Raw genomic sequence first — 12,836 nt, 5'->3', positions numbered from 1 at the left:
GTTTTTGTGTGTGCCGTAATAGCCTGTTGGTCTTACTGGAATGTTAAGAAAGCAACTGAATCCTGTCCTGGTGCTTGATAATTTAGACTTATTTCTATCACAAGATTACTCAACTGGCAATGGTGAAACAAATTAGCTAAGTGTTGTCCAGTGTTAATCTATTTGCACGAGTCTGCTCTTAACATTTCTAGTGCTGATGGAGCTGTTGTATGCTTATGTAACTGAAACAGCAGCCCTTCCCTACATGTTTGTTTGTGCATACTTGTTAAGGAGGAACTGCTGGTTGTTAACTTGCATATCCAATAAAAATGCCTTCCCAAGTAGTAATCCTTGGTAACATGGCCTGGGGCAGCTATGTGTAAGTGGAGTAATTGAACTCAACTTAGGGCTATAACAGTCCTCCCACAACAGTCCTCATCCTCCTGACCAAAGGTCTTTACGCTGTTTAAACAAATACTCTTGGTGCAAATGCTGTAATGGGGACACCCCACCCCCCGACTTGTTTGACTAAGGCCTATTTTCCAGCTTGATAACGATGCACAATTTAATGGGTGCTTCTCAATACTTGAGATTTGACTTCAGATGTGATTCTTTCTTTTTTAACTTATCCTGTTTTCTGGTTTTAATGTGCTGTGGTAATGATGATTCTGAGTTATGGAGCTGGAATCTTTAATTATTCCGTCTGGGCAGAGTGTCTGGCATTCCGCGGTCACATTCCGGTCTCCCCCCTCCAGCCCCCTGGTGAGGCACAGCTCCCTGCCCCCTCCACTGGCAAAGCTGATCAGTGAACAAACATGTCTATACCTGTGCTGTTCTCCCTTTTGTGCTTTCCCTGAGAGATTACAGGGCCCTTGCCAACACAAGTAAAGAAAATCCTAAGGGTTTTTCCACCTATAAAATTTTCGTTTTCTTCCTTTGATGCAATGCAAACCAGGTGTGGTGATGGGGGGGGTAGAGCAAGGGAATTGCCTCTAGTCCATGTTTCTCTAAAAAAAAAAAAATAATAAAATTCTAGGTAGGCCATTGTCAGTGAGAAGAAGCTGCTCAGCGGTTTCACTATGTGGGCCAGTAATGTGTCCTCGTCTCCTGAATGTTACTCTTTTATACTGTCAACGTCTGGAGCAAATAAAGGATATGAACAAGTCGATACACATTTTGTTTGTTTGTGTTGGAAAATGGGTTCGGCACGTTGTTGTAGTCAACCAACAAACCATTTATAAGCTCTATTTTTCTTTCATTGGATTTGTTCTTCCATTGGATTTGTAACTTATCCTTTCTGCTGCTCTGCACTCTCGCTCCAGAAGCTATCGGTATATTATTCACTCAATTGTTGTACAATCCTCTGTTTTGTATGTGACTTGATGTTTCTGCTCTGCACTGTAGGCAGTTTAGCTCTGTGGTTATTATTAGAATGAGGAAGTGGGGGGGGGGGGAGAAAGCGAGTCCTACCATGGAACAGTCCCCAGGAGGAAGTTTAGCAAAAGCCTGGAAGCGGGCCTGATCTTTCTGCCTTTCCTGTTTGGAGTTGGTCTGCTGACTGATAATGTGACACGGCCCGCCCACGACCACTGAGTCAAGCTGGAGCCACTTCCTTCATTTCTCATGGCTGACATCTGTCCTTGGCCCATATATCAGGCAAAAATGTTTTGGGTGTGTGTGTGTTTTGTTTTTTGTTTTTTTTTGTCTTTTTTAATTCCATCAACCAAAACACACCATTCTCACTCATTCATCGTGATCTTTATTGTAAGCCTCTTGCTTTTTTACTCAATTTTACAATTGGCTGTAAGTTCCTTACTGGCCACTCCCATTTTAAGAACTTTACCCTTTTTCCTCATTTCTATTGCATCCAATGCTTAATGACCTATTCATCATACCATTTTGAGTCTTGCAGTCGGTTAAATGTTTTTGAAAAGGTGTAGGAATGTCCCTTGTTTAAGTTCATGAATTGAGATAGCAGTCCCTGTTTGTGTGGGCTTTGGAGTGAGAGTGACTGAGTCAGCCAAACCATCTGGAAGTCAAAGGGTAGTTTATGCTGCTTACAGTGTTGTGTGGTTTTGTGCTCTCCGAGCAGCTAACTCAGTACCCCACATCATACCTTTACACTAGAGACACCACCAAATGTTTTCTCTGATCAGCTTATTCCTCTTTCATGAGTACACATGAAACTTGACTGAAACCTTCCCCCCACACCTTACATATTTAAAGATTCACAAGGTGGAAAATGCTAGCAAACCTGCATGACTGGTTGGTTGGTGTTGTTAAAGTGCTCTGGGGCACTTCAACTCCCAGAGTGTCCTTGGGGTTCCATATGTGTGTGTGCTGCCATGTAACAATGCCCCTAGTCTCAGCCCGAACAGGACCTTCATTGTAGCGTGTTGTAGAGCTTAGGCTGCTGAGCCACTTCTTGTGACTGTTATACTTCATCTCCTTCAACCACAAACATACGCACAGTCGTGAAACGGCACTTTATATTTACTAAAGAGAGAGGACAGACAAGGCTGTTTCAGCAAACAGTAAACTAGTGTGGGCTGCGAGTATCCCCATCTTGCCTTCCAATCCAGAGGGCTCCAGCATGTTGTACACCATCCTAATACTGTTATGAGAAGATTGCTTGTACTGACAGCTGCTGTTAAACTAAGCTTTTACAGCTGACTTGTGTGCTTAAAGCTGAATAGTAGCTGTTCAGCCCTGAGTGTGATTGGCGGTTAAACAAATGAGTACACTGCCCCCAGTCAAAAATAATGGCCCACTATGACTCTAAGGTTTTGGACTAGGCAATACTTTTACAGAAGAGTATACAATGAGAAAGGGAAACATGACTATGATGTCTAATATCCCTGCTAACAAGCTAGGTGACTTGATTCTTCCTGGTGTTGAAGGTGGGGTTCTTCTCAAGCGCGTTTGTTCAATCCTCTTTTGGTTATCAGATTACTTCCTGCTTTATCGCACAATGGCTCTGTAACATGAGAGCTGTGCTCTCCACCTGCCATGCTGTGCCCTTATTGGTGAATGCACTGAAGTGAACCATTGTTTTCTCTCCTTCTGCAGAGGGGATCGGACGAACTCTTTTCTTCCTGCATATCCAACGGGCCCTATATCATGAACTCAGGTAGGGGGGTTGCCATGGAAGGGGCAATTTTTTATTTATTTTTTTGAAGTGCTTGTCGTCTGTGGTGTTTGTGTTGCCATGACGACCAATCCATTATTCAAGAAGAACCAGAGCCTTCTGCTCTCCCCCTCTGATTGTATTTGTGTTTTGTTTTTTTTCTTGCAGCCAATGGCAACGACAGCAAAAAATTCAAAGGTGACGTCCGCAGTCCTGGTGTTCCGTCACGTGTGGTCCACGTACGCAAGCTGCCCAACGACATAAATGAGGCGGAGGTTATTGGACTGGGACTTCCCTTTGGGAAGGTCACTAATCTGCTGATGCTGAAAGGGAAAAACCAGGTAAGGACTGATATATGCAGGTCTGCTCACTAAACCTGTATGATTTGCAATCCTGAGTGAAATTTCTCTTTAGGGTCAAAGGATCAGGTTTCTAGCCTTCTGCCTAGACCTGAAAATTATGACAATGACCCTTTTGTCACATTTATTGTGGTTTAGTGGGTAGGACAAGAAAACAACTCTATTTAGACTTTCTTGAGGAAGACATTGAATCCCTCTTGAATGTCGTCATTGGGTCATGTTATATTACCTGCAGTTGTGTATCAAAACCAATAGATTTAATTTGGTTAAAATAAACTTATGGGCAGTGAAAATGCCCATTAGAAATATTTCACGACAGTATAGTTCTTAGAAATGCTTAATAAATATTGCCCTAAAGTGAAACCTTTATTATATGTGATGGGAGGAAAAACTATTTGAGTGGTCTTCCCCTGCAGGCATTCCTGGAACTGAACAGCGAGGAGTGTGCACAGACAATGGTGAGCTACTACTCCTCTGTCACCCCTGTCATCAGAAACCACCCCATTTATATGCAATACTCAACTCATAAGGAGCTCAAGACGGACAACTCCCCAAACCAAGTGGTAAGGGCTTGCACACACTCACTTTGTTTACATGTCTCTTTTAGACTTCAGTTACTGTTGTAGTCATTGCCAGCAGCTAACAGTTGATTGAACATGTCAATTTAAGATTTCTTGCTTTCCACCAATCTCAAATGTGTTTGTATAAACGTTGTGGTCCTTTTTTTAAAGGCTCTGAACAGTGCAATGTAATGTTTGTGTCTAGCAGATTGTGGAATTTCATTGGTAAAAACAGCAAATGGCATGCTAAAAAATAAAGCAGTTGCCTTGAACAAAGACATCTCACCACATTCATTTATTATTGCATCATTTTTTGCATTACATCCATGCTAAGAAGTTCCTGTGTTATTTTTCTGCCTCAGCGTGCCCAGGCAGCTCTGCAGGCAGTCAATGCACTACATGGAGGTGGTATGGGAGGCATGGCCATTTCTGCAGATGCAGGTAGCATCGTAGGAGCCACGTCCCAAAGCCCTGTACTCAGAGTCATCGTGGAAAACCTCTTCTACCCAGTCACCCTGGATGTACTGCACCAGGTACAGGCAGTTTTGTAGTTTCACTGAGACACTACAGTGAGTGAGTTGTTTAACTGCTGAGAAATGTTCCTCCGTGTCGCAAATATTTATTTCACATTCTCTGCAATATACTTTGCTAATCTGATAACAAAATATGCATGTTGGTAATTGTGGGACTGTCGTGTGATCTCCCTCCCCAGATTTTCTCTAAATTCGGCACTGTGCTGAAGATCATCACTTTCACTAAGAACAACCAGTTCCAGGCTCTAATCCAATATGCCGATGGCATGACAGCTCAGCACGCCAAACTGGTGAGACTGGTACAAATTGTGCTCTTTGTCATTATGTTTCACTCTGATTGTTTACCATTGAATATCAGATCACTTGGTGCTTTGTTACCTTTGCAGTAGGATTGAGATTGGCCATGACAAATTAACCAATTTAAAGGAAACTATCTCAGCTTCAGTCCAGTGTGTACACTGTTGGACCAATTGATAAAACATGAAACTGAAGTTTAAGTCACCAGTGTAACACACAATACATAAGTCATCTTAAGTCTAACGCTCCAATATCTATCTCAGTCTCTGGATGGACAGAACATCTACAATGCCTGCTGTACACTGAGAATCAGCTTCTCCAAGCTTACCAGCCTCAATGTCAAGTACAACAATGACAAGAGCAGGGATTACACCCGCCCAGACCTCCCCACTGCAGATTCACAGGCCTCCATTGACCACCAGACCATGGCAGCTGCATTTGGTAAGATTGTGACATGATTTAAAGAAGTTTTGTGTTTGGTTCTAATCACATCTGTTCATGTTAACAAGCCTTAAACCAACAAGATTTATTAATTATTTTTAAGCATTTTGTTTCTTGTTTTACCTGGGTCATTATTGCAAGGACACGTGATTGATAAGTTTGTGGCATTATTTTTGTTTGTTGCCTGTTGTCCCAGCTGCTCCAGGCATTATATCAGCCTCTCCCTATGGTGGAGCTCATGCCTTCCCCCCAACCTTTGCCATCCAACAGACAGGTCAGTTCTGTCTCCCACCGCGCTTATTCCAGAGACCAATATTCCTTCTGCAAACATTTGCCTGCTATGTAGTCTTATGTAATTGGCCTTTACTTTAACACGCCAACTTTTATATTCTCCATAGCAGATGACTTTTAGTATGACGAGAGAAATAAGTTGAAAGTAATATGTTCTTCCTTTTAGGTCTGTCTATGCCCGGTATGCCCGGTGCCCTGGCGTCCCTGGGTGTGGGACATGGTGGCATGGCGGCTGCAGCAGCAGCAGCTAGTCGGCTTGGTCTGTCAGGACTCGGTCCCTCTGGTGGACACCATGTCTTGTTGGTCAGCAATCTGAACCCTGAGGTCAGTGCACTCCCTAGGCTTAAAGAGTTTTACATCTTGCCTCTGGCTGTGCAGTGCTGAGAATTGTTATAATGTTGGGGGGGGGGGGGTATATTTTATATTTATTTTTTATATATACACTATTGTCCATGGACTTGGATCCATCTGTTCAAAAGCTCCAGGGTTTTGCTCCACTGTTTCCCACCACCGTCATGTGATAAGACTAGTTGGAGTACCTGTACAAAAATTTGTTTTTTAATTAGTTTTTTATTATTATTAAAAGGGGGTCATCAAGTCAAAACCTATTCTCTTTCAGGACCTCTCTGTGTTTGACCAAACCTGCTGCATTTCTGACCTGCCACTTTGCTCACTGTGAATTTTAAGTTTATTCAAAACACTAACTTCTTTTTTTTTTTTTACTTACCATTTCATATCTTCATTTTTGTCCATTAGTTGAAATCATTCTTGAGTTGTTGGAGAGACAATATTACTTTTTCTTTGTATTTAAAAAAAAAACAAAAAAACACCATGTCCGTGATTTAGGTTTTTAACATAAATATATATATATATATAGTGGTAAAATGTATACGTAGTTGGTCACACAACTTACATTTACTGTAGTAAACTTAATAACTTACATGTTATGTAGTCATTACGATAAAAATGTTTATTTTAAGTTCAGATTTTGTTACAGGAACAGGATTATTAAAATTGATTTTCTGATTTGACTGTTTTTATTACAATGTAATTTTAAATCTAAACAAATATAGTATGTAATTTTTAAAAGTACATATTGTCTCTGCCCTTTTCTGTATTTCATTGTTAATCTTTTTTTCTCTTCTTTTTCTCCTAGTGTTCCCATAGTGACAGTGCATTTTAATTTAGCCAGTTCTACTGTCTGAAGCACTACATTTCTTTGTGTATACTGACCTTGTTTTTTACTTCCTTTTTTCTCTCTTCTTTCTCTGTCCCCCTCTCCCTCTTTTGTATTAAAACCCCCCTCACCTCAACTCTTGCCAACTGACTGCACGCCCCACGACCAATTGTTCCTTCTGTCCTCCTCTCTGCCACTACTGTTACTACTCCAACCACTCCTCCTCCTATCCACCAAACCCTCTTTCTCCCACATTCATTTTCACCAATTTGGACACCACCCACAAATTGAAAACACAACATTGCCCCCCTTTCCCCAATTTTGCCATCATCTGTCCTTCCATTATCTTGTTTCTTTCATCATGCTGTTCGAACCCTCTCCTCTTCTCCCATCTTCATTCTCTTCGTCCCTCATGCCTCTCCTTCCTCCATGGTACTGTGGCCTTCCTGTGGACCTCGCTGCCTGTGGCCTGCGGACATGTCCCGACTCCACTCCACTGTCCTCCACTCCGCTCCGTCTCTTTTCCCCTGTCCCCTGTTCCGTATCCCCCTTTGGCCCCCTGCCCCGCTGCTCCCCCTGCTGTCTCTAAAGAGCGTTACGCCACACTGCCTCTTTATTCTTTTCGGTACGTTATCATCCTTTCATCTCTTTTTTTATTACTACTGTTACCTGGCAAGGTGGGCATGTCTTGTCTCATGTTGTTGGCTTTGTTGGGTTTTTTTTAACCACTGATGTCTCGTCATCAGGCTCCGGGGCTATGAAGGGTGGGGGTGTCTGTTTGTGTTGGGGTTTGTATGACCTGTTTTGGTTGTTGTGGGTTTGTGTGAGGAAAGTAAGGTGAGAACACCACACAAAGCTGCAGCATTTCATTATTTTTTACAGCAGTGGTTTACTTTCCATGGGCAAAAAACATTTGCAATTTTTCATCTTCAAAGAGCACAGCCCCTCAGTGGAAATATTGCCTCAAATAGAAATGTGGGGATCATTTTGTACGGGAATGAGGCAGGAAGCAGATCTAAATTCTAAAGCATCACCCTCAGGAAAAGGATAAAGTTGACATTTTATTTGGTTCCGCACGGTCCAATTCTAAGCCATGAAAATTCATCAAATTTCATTTGTTAGGTTGATTTTTCTTTGGTTGCCTTGAGTAACTCAGCAACAAAGATGAAATGCTGCTGCTTTTTTTTAGTAATTGGGAGTTGACATATCCCTTGGATTATGTCACCATATTTTGCAGTCTGTCTCAGTTAATCTAATGTAGGTATGTGCATGATTAGTTTATTCCTGCATGTCTCTCTATTAGGCCCTTAGTTAGTCAAGAAATCAACAGTTTCTTCACTGTAGAGCTATCAAACCGATCAGAACCACTCATTTTACTACTCTGATTTTTGCCTTCAAATCACTGGCTCTCCCTTCTCAGGCATAACCATTTTAGCTGTGAGCATTTGTGTAATTGTTATCTAAGGGGAGTTATGTATGATAAGTTATAAGTAACTAATAGCCTGACAATTACTTATTAATCAGACCACGTTCATTTAGTAACAGTATGAATATTAATGCCCCTGATTTTGATAGTTTGTTTTTGTTGCTGTGATTGGCTGTGTGGCTCCTGTTATGTCTGTGTTCTTTGTTGAACTTGTATTGTGACACCTTCCTCTTCTCCGTAGGTGTGTATGGCGACGTGATGAGAGTGAAGATCCTATTCAATAAAAAGGAGAACGCTCTGATCCAGATGTCTGATGGCACACAGGCTCAGCTAGGTAGCTACATTCTCGCACTGCAGAACTCTATTGGCGTTCTTTGATCTATAATTTTCTTTCATGTAGTTTCCTCGCATCATTTTACCATACATTGTCTTTAGCCTTTTACCTAGTGGGCCTCAACTGAGCAAACCAGACATAAATGACTGGCTGTTTTCTGATTGTTTAATTTGCACACAGAGGATCCAAGAAAAAAAATTCAGACTCGTTATGTTACTGCATATTTATCAGCGATGGTTAGAATGGAAATTGATTATTAAATTAGCTCTATGTTGTAAACTGGTAATAGAACTTGAACTCTTTGAATGTACAGTTAAAATGTGAAAGGTCATCTGCAACAAAGGAAAAATATGTGAAATCAGTCAGTCCTGTTTAGAGTTATATGTGAAGCCAGGTTTTGTTTGTGTGGTGTTAAAGTGTTGACTATGTTATTAATGTGTCTCAGCTATGAGCCACCTGAATGGCCAGCGTCTTCATGGCAGGGACATGCGTGTGACATTTTCGAAACACACCACTGTACAGCTGCCCAGAGAAGGCCATGAGGACCAGGGCCTCACAAAGGACTACGGCAACTCACCGCTGCATCGTTTCAAGAAGCCTGGCTCCAAAAATTACTCCAACATCTTCCCACCCTCTGCGACACTCCATCTCTCCAACATACCGTGAGTGCTGCTGCAAGAGCCTCCTTTTGATTCCTACACTCTACCCAACTGCTTTTGTGTTTTTAAGCTCTTTAGCTTTGTAGTCTTGTAGACTCATTTATTTTTTAATGTATTTAGTGCTTGGGATTAAGCAGTATTTTTATAAACATGCTACTCTACAAGTGCATTTATTTTCAAATTAAATGATGTGTTTTTTTTTTTTTGTCTTGTTTCACCACACCAGTAAACAGAAATGCAAATAGGTAAAGGGAATATAAAACCACATAATTACCAACAGCTTTACGTTGATTCTTTGTTTTCCCCTCTGCTTTCAGGCCATCTGTGGTGGAGGATGACCTCAGGAGGCTTTTTGCCAGCTCAGGAGCCACAGTCAAGGCCTTCAAGTTCTTTCAGTAAGTCTCAGTCTATTCAGTCAATTTTCTTGAATTATGTCTTTATTGACTTTTTGGTGTTTGAATTGTTGGCTTTCTTCAGAACAATCAACAACCTCTATTTTAATGCAGAGCCAATTTAAGCAGTTACTGCTATTAAGTTTTTGGTAAGATCTCTTGTAGAGCATGGAGAAAAGTAAGCAAGTGGAAAGCATATGGGCATTTTAAAAACAATGTTCTCTTTATTTAACAGGAAGGACCGCAAGATGGCTCTGATCCAGATGGGCTCAGTCGAGGAAGCAATTGAGTCCCTCATCGAGTTTCACAACCACGATCTTGGAGAGAACCACCACCTTCGAGTGTCCTTCTCAAAGTCCACCATCTGAGTGCCTTCTCTTCCTTCCTCCAAGTCTATTGCCATCTGAATGCTACCTTTTTGTCAAGGTTGCCTTCAGTGGAAATGGCCATTACATATTTATGACTGTGATTCATTGTAGAATGTTGCTCCCTTCACCCGCTTTCTTAATTGTTCCTTATCATTAGTAGGTTTGGGTATAGGATTTAATCTACTTGATTCTGGTTCTGATTCCAGGTCCCAATTTTCATCATATCACCCAAAACATTTTGAAAGCACTCACCATTATTTTCTTTTGACTTAGTGTCTTGAACTGTAATTCAACATAAAATACAAGGTATTTTAAATGAAAATGTAGTCAAAGAGGAGTATGTCCATTTGCCAAGCACAGATTCTAATATACTTTGTCATATTTGAGCTAGACCTGCTGACGTTAGGTGATTCTGGGGGCATTATTACTTTAACCGAGGACCTCTAAAAACCCTGTATTCTTGATCATTGACTGTTTTTGTCCACTGCAGGAAGGTGTTTTCGCTTATTGATTACATTTTTCTGTATCATTACTCTTATGTAAAGCATAACTACACTTGTAAGAAGTAGGTCCTGCCCATAATGATGTAAACCCTATTCACGTGCATTGGCGCAAGTGTAACAGGCCATGTAAACAAATGCGTCCAAATGTGGCTCAGGGACCAATAAGTGGAATCAAAGCAGGTTTCTGATCAAATCTGTGGTTTTATCATTGAAACTGGTTCCAGTTCAGAACAGGTTCTTGGTACCCAAACCTAATCATTAATTTGTCTCCTAACATTTAGGTGGGGTCCCAGGAAAGGCAACATTCTGCACTGAAACATGTTATATATAACATATGTTGGAGGTAAAGTAGGGGCAGCTGATGAACTGTCACTTTAGACCAAAACAAAAAAACACAAGACACCCTCCACCATGGATGTTTGCTTATGTGGATGAATTGTATCCAAAACCAGACACACTTCAGCATTCCTTTTACTATGATAGTCGTGTGGATGTGTGTGTGCGCCTTTTTTGAAATGCCACTTTGAACCTGTTTGGCCAGTCAGAAACGGTTTGAGACAAGGATTTAGTTTTGGCTCACAGACCGCCTAACAATTTATGTTCCAGAATCCCCTTTTTATTATATTTTTTGCCTTCTTTTAACAACCCACCTATTTACTTTGGGGGACCCATACCACTATCTAAAGTTAATCAAGGACACATTCTTTAGTCTACAGTGTTGTGCCTTACTTTACCCCAACCGGATTGCCTATAACACAGCGCTAAAGACGTGGCTTTCGGTATGCCTTTTTTGTTTTTTTTTCTCTCTCCATGCCTTCTGGTATGTACCAGCATTGTTTGAAAGGGGGAAAGTGGCTCATTCAGTCTTCTGCTTCTTCAAAACAAATGTTTATCTAAGGATTTGCATATATCATTATATGTATGTAGAAACTATGAATGTAAGTAAGTTAGATGCCTAATATTTTTGCTAGGTGATGTAGCTCTGTTAGGTGTATTGTAGCAGGAAGTAAAGCTGTCAGCCTTCCTGTCTTACAGTTCCCATTCACCTCCATTAAGTCCTTTCTAGGGACAGTGGTTTTTGGGGCCTCATTTAACCATATGTTCATCTATATGTGGACACATATATTCATTTATCTTTTCTTTTAATGTTGGCATTTACATGTGTATCACTTCTAAGCTTAACTGATACCTATATGTAGTGGCTGGGTTTGATCATTATCACAGTGCCTTGACTCCTTCAGTTTTTAATCTGAGGCTGAAACACTTTCTGGCCTGGTCAGTTGACTTTGTTTACCTCTTGTTCAGGTGTTTTATCTTACCTGTCTTCAAAGATGCCTTTATCCCATTATATTCAGGTAATCCTACCTGTGAGAGGGCAGCTTGGAGGCATTTGTCAATTGAAAGTAACAACAGTCTTGGACTGTGTCTGAAAACCCAGTATATATCTTTTTCTTAAATTCAGGATTACCAGGTGGGATAGCCCTTGCCGATTACCTGTCTGTGTCCACTTATGCCACAGTCCGGTTCTTTAGTGCACTTTTCCTCATTGATAGTTCCAAGTTGGCACCATCACGCTGAAGTCTTAAACATCGTCACATTCCTGCGTGCCTCAAGCACCAGTTTCCACAGCCTCGACCACTAGTTTTGGACCAGATGCAGATGCGCTCTGTCTCTATTTTTGTAAAAGATTATTATGCATGGTTTAACAAAGCTTCATGTAGCTGCAGACGGTTATGCTGTTAAGGACCAAAGTATCTTCTACCCCCACTGTTTTGTAGAATTGTGATTTCTTAAAGGTTTATTCACATTCCTGCTATTCCACATGTATACAAGGCTTCAGTTAATTTTTTCCCTCTTCTCGGATGCCTTGGACTAAAGTCACATGAAGTTGAAATAACTGAGTTTCAACCTATATTGTATCCCATTTTGTTTGTTTGCCTTTACAAAGAGTCTACTTTCGTAGATTGCTTTAGAATGGATACTTAATTGAAATGTTGACAGTGTAGAAGATTATATGCCTTTCAGTTTCTTGTTAAGCTTTTTTTTTTTTATATATATGGGAGCGGGGTGGGGTTATTGTATGAAGCGGGGTTGATGGTTGTATATATTCATGTTTTTGTACCACAAAATCATTTGGATTATCCTCTTTACGTTCAAAACATGTATATTTTGATAAAACAATACAGACCTATTATGCTCTTTGGAGCTGTAAAAACAACAACTTTTGTAACACAAAGACATTAAACCTATCTGAACACAGAAGTGTCTCTGTATGTGCCCCGCTCCCCCCCTCCCCCATTCTGTTCTTGTCTCTTGCGTCTTCTGCTGCCTTCAATAAATCTTTAGTTTGTTCCTTCTTTCATCTGGCCTCATTTGGTTTCTGTCTCTTC

The 12,836-nt window shown here is 40.9% G+C and overlaps 1 protein-coding gene across 5 annotated transcripts in view; it reads left to right on the top strand.

Moving 5' to 3' along the window:
- LOC123979558 (polypyrimidine tract-binding protein 1-like) overlaps nt 1-12,808 on the top strand; it is a 14,751-nt gene extending 1,943 nt beyond the window's left edge. For 4 of the 5 annotated variants that reach the window (XM_046063528.1, XM_046063527.1, XM_046063524.1 and 1 more), the window contains exons 4-16: nt 3,049-3,109; nt 3,275-3,447; nt 3,882-4,028; nt 4,388-4,558; nt 4,738-4,848; nt 5,119-5,296; nt 5,493-5,570; nt 5,754-5,911; nt 7,356-7,389; nt 8,432-8,524; nt 8,970-9,186; nt 9,501-9,578; nt 9,811-12,808. In XM_046063528.1, coding sequence (XP_045919484.1) covers nt 3,049-3,109; nt 3,275-3,447; nt 3,882-4,028; nt 4,388-4,558; nt 4,738-4,848; nt 5,119-5,296; nt 5,493-5,570; nt 5,754-5,911; nt 7,356-7,389; nt 8,432-8,524; nt 8,970-9,186; nt 9,501-9,578; nt 9,811-9,943 — 1,632 coding nt within the window. In that variant the 3' untranslated portion in view covers nt 9,944-12,808. The remainder of the gene's footprint in view (nt 1-3,048; nt 3,110-3,274; nt 3,448-3,881; nt 4,029-4,387; nt 4,559-4,737; nt 4,849-5,118; nt 5,297-5,492; nt 5,571-5,753; nt 5,912-7,355; nt 7,390-8,431; nt 8,525-8,969; nt 9,187-9,500; nt 9,579-9,810) is intronic. The other variant, XM_046063526.1, reaches the window with a different exon arrangement.
- The last annotated feature ends 28 nt before the right edge of the window (nt 12,809-12,836 follow it).

This window comes from Micropterus dolomieu, linkage group LG11 (assembly GCF_021292245.1).
Source record: "Micropterus dolomieu isolate WLL.071019.BEF.003 ecotype Adirondacks linkage group LG11, ASM2129224v1, whole genome shotgun sequence".
NCBI lineage: Eukaryota > Metazoa > Chordata > Actinopteri > Centrarchiformes > Centrarchidae > Micropterus > Micropterus dolomieu.
This window is presented reverse-complemented; position numbering and strand designations above follow the sequence as displayed.